Source organism: Mytilus trossulus, chromosome 4, assembly GCF_036588685.1.
Source record: "Mytilus trossulus isolate FHL-02 chromosome 4, PNRI_Mtr1.1.1.hap1, whole genome shotgun sequence".
Classification (NCBI taxonomy): Eukaryota; Metazoa; Mollusca; class Bivalvia; order Mytilida; family Mytilidae; genus Mytilus; species Mytilus trossulus.
The window spans coordinates 81,379,176-81,391,752 of record NC_086376.1 but is presented as its reverse complement, the minus strand read 5'-3'; the positions used below and the strand labels follow the sequence as shown (position 1 = coordinate 81,391,752).

At 30.9% G+C, this 12,577-nt stretch overlaps 1 protein-coding gene across 2 annotated transcripts in view; it reads left to right on the top strand.

Annotated features, from left to right (window-relative positions):
* LOC134716111 (SH2 domain-containing adapter protein F-like) overlaps positions 1–11,723 on the top strand; it is a 29,204-nt gene extending 17,481 nt beyond the window's left edge. For both annotated transcript variants that reach the window (XM_063578887.1, XM_063578888.1), the window contains exons 3-6: positions 3,540–4,496; positions 8,064–8,166; positions 8,689–8,808; positions 9,869–11,723. In XM_063578887.1, coding sequence (XP_063434957.1) covers positions 3,540–4,496; positions 8,064–8,166; positions 8,689–8,808; positions 9,869–10,052 — 1,364 coding nt within the window. In that variant the 3' untranslated portion in view covers positions 10,053–11,723. The remainder of the gene's footprint in view (positions 1–3,539; positions 4,497–8,063; positions 8,167–8,688; positions 8,809–9,868) is intronic.
* The last annotated feature ends 854 nt before the right edge of the window (positions 11,724–12,577 follow it).

The following is a 12,577-nucleotide window of genomic DNA, read 5'->3' as shown; positions in this document are numbered from 1 at the left end:
TTAAATTGACTATTTTACTAGTACGTAATTTCAAAAGTAAACACTTAGATGCACAAACCCCGTCAAAATCATCGTAATATGATATTCATTTAAAATATATATATATATATAGATTCTTACATTGATACCAGTGGATTATCGGATTTATCCAATCGAGATAGTTAAATTATCAATTTTAAAGTTCGAGCCGCCTCGGCGAGTACTTTAAAATTTATAATTTAACTATCGAGATTGGATAAATCCGATTATCCACGAGTAACTATGTAAGAATCTGTCTCTCTAATGATTAAAAAGACATTTTCTTTTTTTGTTTACCGAAAATCCCCTTCGAGTGCCTTTCACATTGCACGAAGTTGTCAATTTCATTAACACCTGTTATCATATTTTGGTTCATCCAGTCAGCCAAAAAGGTCATGACCCTTAAAATCATCCAATGATCTTCTGAGATCACCAGCTACCACACGTTGATTAAATTTTTTTATACAATGGGTTCGAAAAGGGATAAATTTCCATAGAATTAGAGAAATATATATATACAACTCGTCTAAACATCAACCCAACAATGTTAGATCTGTAAATTTGCTTTCGCAAATTTTTGGTTCTTCCCTCGCCGGGATTCGAACCCATGCTACTGTGATATCGTGACACCAAATCGCCTGCACTGCAGCCGTCCCGCTAGACCACATGACCACCTGGGCTCTCTATATATATATATGTCTAGTTTCAAATATGAATTTTTCAGAACTGCTTAAGATATTTCTTCCCAAGCATACTGGTATTATATTAAGACTTAGACATAATTTTAAAAAAATGAATTGAAATAAATATCTATAATGAAGTCATCTAAATGTGTGATTTCTTCTTATCCTAGTTTATGACTTGATAATTATATATATAAATACTTCTACCATGACTCCCAAACAAGTGTTGTTATAATATTTCCTTCTAGCTTATCATCCATAATTAGAATTTTTATTTTGAGCATGCACAAACAAATATGAACTGAAATTTACTCTAAAAAAAGACTTGCATCTTAGGAATTAATGAGAGGTTTTCATTTCACATAATATTATTTAAATGTTTTAAATTTCTCACAATGGTCATTATAGTAAATTTTATTTATTTAATTATAGTTTATATACACTAGCATTACACCCCATTATAATATATTTTTCCACTTGAGATCTTTATTATTGTAAACACATTATTATGTATACATGTCTTTGCCCCAAGGAATCTATTATTATACATGTAATATATTTTATCCCCTTTGGGTGATATAAGTTTGATTAGTTACGAGTATCATAAATATTTTAATCATTCGTCATAATTTATTAGTGTATGGATGAGTTTCCTTATTTACAAAATATATAATACAGCTATTTTTACTTTTAACTTTTTTCAATGATCCTAAGGTGAAATTTAAACAAAACATGTCTTTTGTTTGACTATGATCAAGGTCTAGGATATCTATACAAACTTTATAAAGAAGATCAGGTAAACGTTTTGAGTTATTTAAACCATGAGGACATATTTTGAATTGTTTCCTTGTGTTGATCGGGGACAGGGAAGAAAATAGAGGTAATTTCGTCTCAGTATAATCCATATATTAAATTAATGGCGTTAAGTATAAGATAAAACAATAGGACAATCCGGAAATCTATAGTATTACTAAGAAAGAATAAAATGATACAAATTGTTCTTAAATCTTGTGACTATTTATCTTTTGAACTGAAAATTTGCTAACTTAATTGTTTATTCTAAAATATTATAGGCCATTTGACCTACATGGCAGATTTTGAATAGGTGGGATAACTATTTTTCTGCTGTGGTCTCAAGATTTATATCACATATTTTATCCCCAAAATGTTCTGAAGTGTAAAAAATGTGTGACATCTTAACATGTATATGTACTTTTAAGGGGGGAGGGACATGAAAATATAAATGTAATCATGACTAGCAATCCTTTTTATAATTTTCTTTAAAATTCTAGAATTAAGAAAGTATTATGACCAATACTTCAAGCTATAATAGGATGAAATAAGTTAAATACAATAACTTTATTTTAAGGTATAAATTCATTATTTTCATTTTATTTTTTGGGTAAAACTGAGATTTCATGTATATTTTTCCCCAAATGAGGGGGTGGAAACGTAAATATAACATGCATTGATATATTGACATGGATAATAGAAGCATGTCAAATTGATTGTATACAAAATGACCACATACAAATAAATATGTTAAAAATGTCACAGATTTTAAATGACTCACAAGTGTGTTACTAATCCTAGTTTTTAAAGAAAAGAAGATTTATATAGACATGATACATATGAGGTAACTACCATAAAATTGACTATTAAAACAAAACTATTTTGGACGTAAAAGTTTGTTTTACTTATATAGACAGTTATTGGTTTACATAGCTTATATCTTTAAATAATATTTATTGTAAGTATATATACATCAGTTCTGTGTAAGCTGGTGTCTTATACTTGTAGGGTTCACTTAAGACAGATTTACACTGTACTTAAAATTTATTTACAAGTTCATGATATGTTTCAAGTAGAAATGTTTATAAGGTCAAGAACTACACCAGGATGAGGCAAATACCTTATATGAATTGTTTAACTGCAGTTTATTAAAAGTTATAAGTATTTATTGTGTATTGATTGGAGGGAAAAATATCTCAAATGAAATATTTATTGTTTAATTAACCCATTAAAATTATAAATCAAATAAATAAAGGACATGAAGGAGAGTAGATTGTAGAAAGAAAAAAAAAATCAAAACTTCTGTATGATATTGCTTTAATTTAACAAAATTGGCACTTTGTCTATGTGCTAGAAATTATCTCACAAATTTACAGGACAGATCAACTGAGTACTATCAACTGTTTAGTTTGTCAATATGCTCATTGGTGTGGTCATGATCATTCTCTATAAATTTGCATCAATAAAAATGTTGAAATTCTGTTTATTCCAAACATGTAAGGTTTTTCTACCCCTGAGCATAGATGACAGTAACCCCATTTAAACGATTTTATCGGGATATTGGGATATTTGGTTTTTAACTTTGAAATATGTTAAGCTTCAAACTGTTTTCAATTAAGCACCACTCATGAGTCTTGTGTAGACAAAATGAGCATCTAGAGTACGAAATTACCAAGATTTTTTTAAACTTGACAATTTATTATGTGACAATGCTGTGACCTATCGAATTGGACTTATTATCAGGTTGGTACATGCATAAGCAAATCGACAGGCGCCACATGTGGATCAGGATCTGCTTACCCTTTTTGAGCACCTGTAAAAAAAACCAGTTTTTAGTTGGGTTCTTGTTGCTTAGTCTTTATCTTTCTTTGTTAAGTTTTGTGAACTATTGTTTATCTGTTTATTTTAGATATGTATCCACTTTTCTGGTCTTACCTCAGTTTGAACATGTCATACTTTTTATTTGGATATCTCAGATAAATATTTGGTTGTGAAATTTTGTCTTTAATGTAAATTAATTTTGATTCATTCTTTTGTTTGTTCCAGCTTTAAGAAGTAGAGGAGGAGGGCCTCGTTTCTCTGCGCCAGTTGAGGATCAATTTACTTATGCTTTAGCTAAACCTCTTGAAGACAACGATCATCCATCCAAATCACAAAAGGAAAGTTTCCGCCATACTTATACTGAAGGAAGTAAACAAGTTTGTACCTCGTTAAGTGGGACAAGTGTAGATTCGGGAGTTGAGGACCCAGATGAATATGACCATACTGTGACGTGGGTCACAAACGGTGGTAAAAACAGAATGGCACAGGTAATACCTAATCCTACTTCTATTCAGACAGAGAAACATATTATACATGAACACAGTGAGAGCAAAGATCCAAGTTCACAAACAAATCCTGATGCTCATAAAACAGACACTAAATTGTATGCTGCACCTTATGAGGATGCATGGGACACTACTGATAGCCAACTGAAATTTGACAAGATTATCGACAAGGCTAAAAAAGAATATCGTAAAAAGTCTCATTCAGATGATTATGAAGAACCTGTATCTACTTCAGCTTCAACTCCAACTTCAGCAACATATGAAGAAGCTTGGGATTTAAAACCTAGGGAACAAAAATTGGAAAATACTGTGCAGGAAGCTCACAGGAGAATGAGTGAGGGACAGCAAAACTTATCAAAACGTAGAGATAATTATGAGTACAAGGAACCATGGTCAATGAAAGGTCAACCTGAACCCAGTTCAAAGGTCAAAAATGGAAATCCAGAACACCCAGTGTATTCAGAAGCTTACGAGGATCCTTGGGATATTAAACAGCGTGAAAAAGTAAAAGCTTTAGAAAAACGATTTAATAGTGCTGCGATTACACCAAAATCACCAAATAGTCACGATCATATGGATGTGCCAAGTTTTCCTGCACCTCCACCGCCAAATGTACAAACATATGAAGAAACATGGGATAAAAATCAGTTTGTTAATAGACCATCTCATCACTCAGGTAAAAATTGTATTCTCATCTTTCAAAGAATTGGTACAGATTTAAAATTTTAACTTGCGTTTTCATATCATAGAAGAGTATAGTTTGATGATTTTGAAGTACAAGGGTTGAGATTGCTCAGAAAACTAATTTAGATTATACCAGTCACATGGCAATATTCCTGTACTTATATGAAAATAAGAAGGAGTATGATCACAAGCACTTGTTTCAATCCATGGGAAGGTGGACTATCTATATAATATTTATATGGATAGTCAACCTTCCCAGTACTTGTTTCTATCCATGGGACGGTCGACTATCTATATAATATTTATATGGATAGTCAACCTTCCCAGTACTTGTTTCTATCCATGGGACGGTCGACTATCTATATAATATTTATATGGATAGTCAACCTTCCCAGTACTTGTTTCTATCCATGGGACGGTCGACTATCTATATAATATTTATATGGATAGTCAACCTTCCCAGTACTTGTTTCTATCCATGGGACGGTCGACTATCTATATAATATTTATATGGATAGTCAACCTTCCCAGTACTTGTTTCTATCCATGGGACGGTCGACTATCTATATAATATATATATGGATAGTCAACCTTCCCAGTACTTGTTTCTATCCATGGGACGGTCGACTATCTATATAATATCTATATGAATAGTAGACCTTTCAATGGATCGAAACAAGTGCCTGTAGGTATGATTGCTAATTTGACAACTCTCAACCAGAGACCAAATTGTATCGAATTTGATATCCATAGCTCACTGTACAGCCTTCAACGAAGAACAATACCCATACCCCAGAGTTAGCTGAAAAGCCCCTCTAAATGACAAATGTAAAACAATTAAGATTAAGTCAGTTTGGCTGTGCAATTCCTTGGTGTACATTGTCTGTTTTAATCATTGCCCTTTTATTTAGTTTTTTTAAAACCATTAGAGAGTACATTGAAGTTAGACCTTATTGGATTAATCATTAGTGATAGATAATGATTATAAAAATTATTATAAATCTTTCTAACTGACATACTTTGACCTAGCAATGACCTTTGGGCTTAGAAACAGCTGTTTAATATCATTTGTTCTAAGTCATCCTTGAAAATAATGAAGTGATATTTGGTATATATTTGGTGAGATAATTTGTCACATCTATATATATATATATAATAAAAACTATAAAACAAATTCCCATACGTTTCGGCCATTACGGCCTTCTTCATTGGAATAAATTACAACATTGAAACAACAATTACATCACTTGGATACATATATATATATATACATATTTGAGTGAACTCTTCAACTTCTAATTTTTTTATAAACTTTTTTATATTTGAGCATCACTAATAAATTGCTTGTAGACAAAATGCACTGCTCAGTATAAAATTTTAATTTCAGTAACTATGATGAGATTTTTTTTACTGTAACCACTCAGCCAGCATGGATTTTTTTCATGATTCCCATATAGTAACAAGTTTTAAGTGTATTCATAACATTGTGAATGATTGTGTACAGTGTCATTCTAATTTTTGGGGATATCATATGGCCATTTCAAAGCACCTTGTTCTGTATATGTATGTTTACGTTGAAGACACCATTTCTGGCTTCAGAGGCAGATTTAGGGAGGGGGGGGGGCCTTTTTGGGGAAGAATTTGGTTGCTTAAATAGGGAATCACTGAAGGGTGACTGAAGCGAGCCCCCTCTTAGGCAGTCAGTGGGCCCCCACTTATGAAAATTTCTGGATCATTGATGTATACCCCCCACACTGTCAGAATAAATTAAATTAAAGTCTTTACAATATACTTGTTCTTCACAAGCCTGAAGCTTTATTTTACAAATTTGAAGTTGGACTCTGTTGGAACCAGTAGAGAGTAATGTTGCATGCCTAGACTGGTGGTCTTGTGGTTAAGAATGAAGACTTTTGTCTAGATTTTCTAGATCAGAAACAACTACATGTATCAACCATTTTGAACCAAATTGAATCATCCTGAAAACTCTTTGAAAACATTCTTTTTTCTTAAATTCAGCCGTCATAGAAGTTGTGCACTAAGAAAAATAAAAAAGAACGGAAATACTGAAAATGATCTGTTAATAGATGTTTACTTCAATTATGAAGTCTTGTAAAAAGATACTTGATAAATCTTGTTTTTGGGAGGAGTCTTATTTAAGCTTGTGTCACAGCCTTCGATCGTATGAAATATTTTTGGGTCCAATTGTAATAAAAAAATTATCCAAAATACAGATTTCAACTTCCTGAATCTCATGTACGAACTACATTGTATTTGGTTAATCTTAAATTCTTTTGTGAAAATGATTTTATTTTAACAGTGATGTCGCTTTCACATTAGCATTCAAAAAGCTTTAAAATAAAAGTCTCTTTCTTCCTGGATGCATCGATGCGATACGAAATAACCATAGGTTTACTGCATAAATCTTGAAAATGAATGCAATTTAATCAATTTTTACCTGGGTAATGAATTTATTATTTTCTGTTTGAAATGTTTCATGGTACTAAGATTCCCCCAATACCTGGTGTTAAGGAGCATTCTGTTACTGGTAAGCATTGGGGGTATTTAATTGTATAGATCTATATATTTGAAATAGAAAAGGTAAGCATATACATTTAAATGTTGGATAAAACAGATTTATTATCATTTTTAGAGACTTTTATGAGGTGCTTTTCTAATTCATGCACATATTATGATAATTCGATGAAATATTTACATTCGAATGCAGAGGTAAATAAATGTCAGTCAAACTTCCTGATTAAAAAATAATAATGTCTGCTCTTAATTCAATGACAGGATGAACATGCGACAATGATGCGTGATGCATTAAGCTTTTGCCTTTACATTAAGCATAAGCATTAACAAATAGTAAAATATGGACCAGAAATATACCTACCCTGGTTGAAAGTAACAAACAGCATGGCATTAAAGATTTATATCAATTCTTATAGAATAATTGAGAACTTTTTTTACCTTGAAGTGGACCTATGCAAACAAGGAAAAGCAGCCATTTTGATTAACATGTATCAACAATGTTTCAACAAACATATAGTGTTTTAAAGATTTTTATGCCCCTTTTATTATGCCCCATTTATGGGCATTATGTTTTCTAGACTGTGCATCCATACATTCGTCCTTTCGTCCTGCTTCAGGTTGAAGTTTTTGTTCGAGGTAGTTTTTGATGAAGTTGAAGTCCAATCAACTTGAAACTTAGTATACATGTTCCCTATGAAGTTATCTTTCTAATTTCAATGCCAAATAAGAGAATTTCACCCATTTTCACGATCCACTGAACATTGAAAATTATAGTGAGGATGGGGCATCCGTGTGCTGGGTTCACATTATTGTTTTTATTAGTTTTGATGTTCAGTTTCTTTCAAAATACACTAAGATTGTGAGGTGATGCACAGTTTATTCAAGTGTTTAAATTCATTATTTGTTTGGGTTTCTTGCAATCCTACAAAATGTATAAATTTTAGGAAAAAATCATGAAGTAGTGTCTGTGATGATTGTGGTCATGATGTTGTATGCATCAAATCTAGATATTTACTTTTGATTTCAGGTAATTCACCAAACCAAAGAAGGCAATCAGAAGGAATGAGAACAAGTCGGACGGAAATGATTGCAGAAAGAATAAATCCAGATATTCCATTAGATATTCAAAAGTAAGTGAATGCCTCACCTATAATAGTACCGGTAGATGGCCATATGATATACATTAGGCCAAAAATTCTGCTAACCCCACCTACCCTAATTTTTAGTGCCTATCCTTACACTTTTAATGACATTTTTTTAATAAGCACTGTTAAAGTTAGACTGACTCCCTACTTCATGTACTAGTAACCAACTAAAAAATATTTTTAAAGCAAGAATGTGTCCCTAGTACACATTATTTTTTTTGTCGACTCCATTCTGGTTTAAGTTTTGATAAAAGGTAGTTTGTGGTCACATCAACATCAACTTGAAACTATAACACATGTGATATATAATTGTGCAGTAAAATTTTGAAAATATAGATACACCAAAGAGATTTCATGGAAATGTTTATTTTAAAGGAGATAATTTTGTATGATGAAATTAGATTTAATGATACTGAAAGTTCATCAAGTTTGGACTTGTTTCACCATTTGTACATGTTGTATATTGGTGACTATTTTTATGTGTACACATTTTTGTTTTATTTAAAGGTTTTATCATGGTAAAATTGGAAGGAAACAAGCTGAATCATTGCTACTTATCCATCGAGAAGGGAGTTACTTGGTACGAAGAAGTGAGACACAAGATAATGTCTTCTCCTTGTCATTAAAGTAAGTCACTGGTCTCTTGTAAATACAACTTGTATCATGTAAATGTGTTCTCTGTTCTTTAATAGTTTTACATCAGTTATATGTATGCAGGGCTCTCACTGTGATGGTTCTCAGTTTTTACAATAATGAAAGAAAAAAACCAATTGAATAGTTGACAATAAAAGGCACAGATATCCATATCAAAAACCTGAAACAATTCCAACAAGAAAAATCTTACAGCCTAATTTATAACAAAACAATTTACAGAAAACAAATACAGCAAGCATGAACCAACAAATTCCACTGATCTACATGACAGGAACATGAAGGATTTTTGTCAGTCTTATCTTTGTAATCATTATTAACACAACTCAAAGGTAGGACTTGAATTTGTTGGGATTTTTAATGCCACTTTTTAGGGCCACTTTTGGGCTATTTCGTGGCTGTAAGTTTTTATGGGTGGAGGATGTGGGAGTGCCTGCAGAAAACCACTGGCAATCCTCGTCAATTAAGATTGGAGTCAAGTGGACCGGCAGAGTTGGAACTCACAACCTCAGTGTTGACTGGCTAGTGATTACATAAGTAGAACTACTTAGACCCCTTGACCACCAAGGCCCTACCATTGGATTTTACAGAGATTACTCTAAACAATAGTTAATTCACTATAGCTCACTAGTATCAGATATATGAAGGTCTATCTTGCTCTAAACACCAATTACACAATGATAGTTACAATGACTGTACATTTCAGAGTAGACTGCATACAGATACATGTAACAAATATGCAAAAATACAAGTTCTTAGTATTGCTTTACTTACACAGTTCTTTGCATTAACAAAAATCTCAAAATAATTTCTGACCTGACAGTAAACTGAGAAATTGTTCACAGTGTTTATAAACAGATTTGATACAATTTAAACATGTTATAAATTATTTAAAACCATTCATGATATTAATATTATTATGATTTGTATATCTGTCCAAAGTTTTGTTTTAGAACACAACAAATAGGTGTAAAATATTAATAAAGGAAAGGGTTTGATGTCATACATATCTATTAATTTATTTTTGTTTTTATAGGGGAGTCGGAGGAATGCCGATGCATTTAAGAATAAGTTTGGCAAACGGACTGTATATCCTTGGTGAAAACAGTAAACCATTTCCTACAGTGCCTGAAATGATCGATCATTATACACAATGTGAATTGCCAGTTCTTAAGGCAGATCGTATAAAACTTTTGCATCCTGTTCCACGGCATAGTTGAGAGTTCAGAAATCAAAGAAACATATACAAACTGTGATTTGAATTGTTCACTATTTATTTTATTTTTGTCATAATCATTTAACATTGCTCATTCACAGAGTCTGAATGTGATAAAATATGAAAATTGTTTCAATATTTTTTCAATTTTTACGTTATTATGTTTAAATATAAGTAAAATCATGTTATCATTCATTTTAATGTAAATGTTACATTTTATATATTTTGAAAAATAATTACAATGTTATGCATGGTGAGAGTTTATAAAAGTCATGTATTTCAGCTTCAGTGCAATGTACTCGTTGTAGAATAACTATAGGCATACACCATTAGATTTAGGAAAAACTTAAGGTCATTAAACATGTTAAAGTTCATGTATAGATGGTTATTTATAAATAACTAGGTCAACATAGACTTCTTTCTGGTTGTCATGTGGTGCTTCTTTTGACCTAAATTTTGTAGTTAAAATAGAACCAAAGAAACAGTATTGTTGTTGACTATTTTTATTTGTTATGTCTTTCATGTAAATTAACAAATGCAAATCTATAACGTGAAATTGACCTGTGAAATTGACCTTTGATTAACATCATTTTCAATGTCATAGGTGATAGATCCACAATTAAAGACATAAAAGATCTTTCTGTTACATTTGATGCATTTTTATTTTGATCATTTAAATCTACATTTAAAAAGTTTAGAATTTAGTGCATAAAAAATATTTTTACCCCTTAGATTTACCGTAAGTTGAGCAAAATCAGGCATTTTTGGTTCTATACATAATTTGGTTTGTTCATTGCTATGGCCTCTAAAAAACTTGTAGAGTCGAAATAATGATATTTTGTTATTGTTAATTTTGAGAGAAAATGTTTCATGTGATATGTGTTTAATGGCTTATCTGATAATAGTGATATAAGTGCCTTATTTGTTATAATAAATGTTTTATGTGTCTTGTACTTTGTGATCTTTGTTATATGTCAACCATAGTTGTTGGAATATGGAATATTCAAAAAAATGTTCTTAAAAAAATTCATAATATAGTTTTTCAATTGCATTTTTATTTCTGTTGATTTTTCTGTTATATTAATTCAGCTGCATTCACAATATTTTTTCTCAGTCATGTTTTTTTTCTCCATTTTGCTTGTCAAAACAATTCAGTCCTGTCCACCTTCTAATTATCCTTACGTTCTTTCACCACTGATTTAAAATCTTATAGAAAACTAGCTGCTGTTGGTTTCTTCATTATATTTCAAGATGAAAGCTATTATTTATATGACTGAAATTTTAGAGTTAAATTGGAAAATATTTTTCCGTTTGTTTTTTTTAGTTTTTTAGATATGTCCATTTTGTGATCTTTATACACAATCTTCATTTGTTTTAAAGTATAATATTATTTCCAGGATGTTGAATTGAGTACAGTGTATGTAGGAACGAAAAAAAAATTGAAATATAAAACTGAGTTTAATTAATTAAAAGGATATTCAATTATTTATATTCTGTGTATCAATCATACAATCAGTAGGGCCTTGTGGTTACTCTATGGGCATATATCCTTTTTAAAACTCATCAAATATACCAGGACTTGTAATTTTGTACCTGGGGTTCTTTCTCATAAGACTCATCAAATGTGTTTTTGTCAAAATCAACCATCAATGATAACTGTATGTTCAATAATTTTTTATAGAATTTTGATTTGCTGGACAATAAGTAGCCACAATTTTAAGTATGGGAAAAAGATTTTTTTAGAAGCTTTGACAGTTCATAATGAACCAATATATTAAATCACTCAAATTTTATATACCAACCTGAAAAATAAGCAACCAACAGAATTTCAAGCTTTTGATAATAGAAAATGAAATGCTTTTTTTTTATTTTGATTATGGAAAGTTGGTGTTATAAGAAACTAAATATTTGTATCGTTTCTCAGCCTCAAATAGTGTGAAAGCCCAACTTTGATAGTTTTGTTTTTGGTGTTGAAATTGCGGGTACCTTGTTGTTTAATAAATTTGCTTGAGGTGTCATTACCAAAGAGAAACTTAACTGAATTACAAAACACTTGCATGGGTAGGCGTTGACTATGTAACATAGCCCATTTCTGGTGGAATCATACTAGTTTAATGAAATTACAAGGTACTGCATTTAATTTATATACAATACTATTTATATTTCATTTGACTTTCTCAGAAGTCAGGAAAACATAATATTTTCATTTTTCATACAATTACATACTTTGCACACTAACTTCATTGAAACATTATCATTATTTTTTCATTAACAGTAAAACTTATACAAAGTATTATATCAGAAATGAATTATAAATTTGTTAATTATATAAATGATAAAAGTCTTAATAAGACTTGTTTGGATGAATTAAAAAAAGAAAGTTTATGTAGTTTTACTATATCTGCCTTTATTTTAGGGTACACTCTTTCTAAGCCTCTTACTCCATCTACCTGTATTTTCCTGTACACCATTCAAGCAGAAATACATAGTTGCATCATTCTAGAACACCATACTCAGACTGCTTTTATC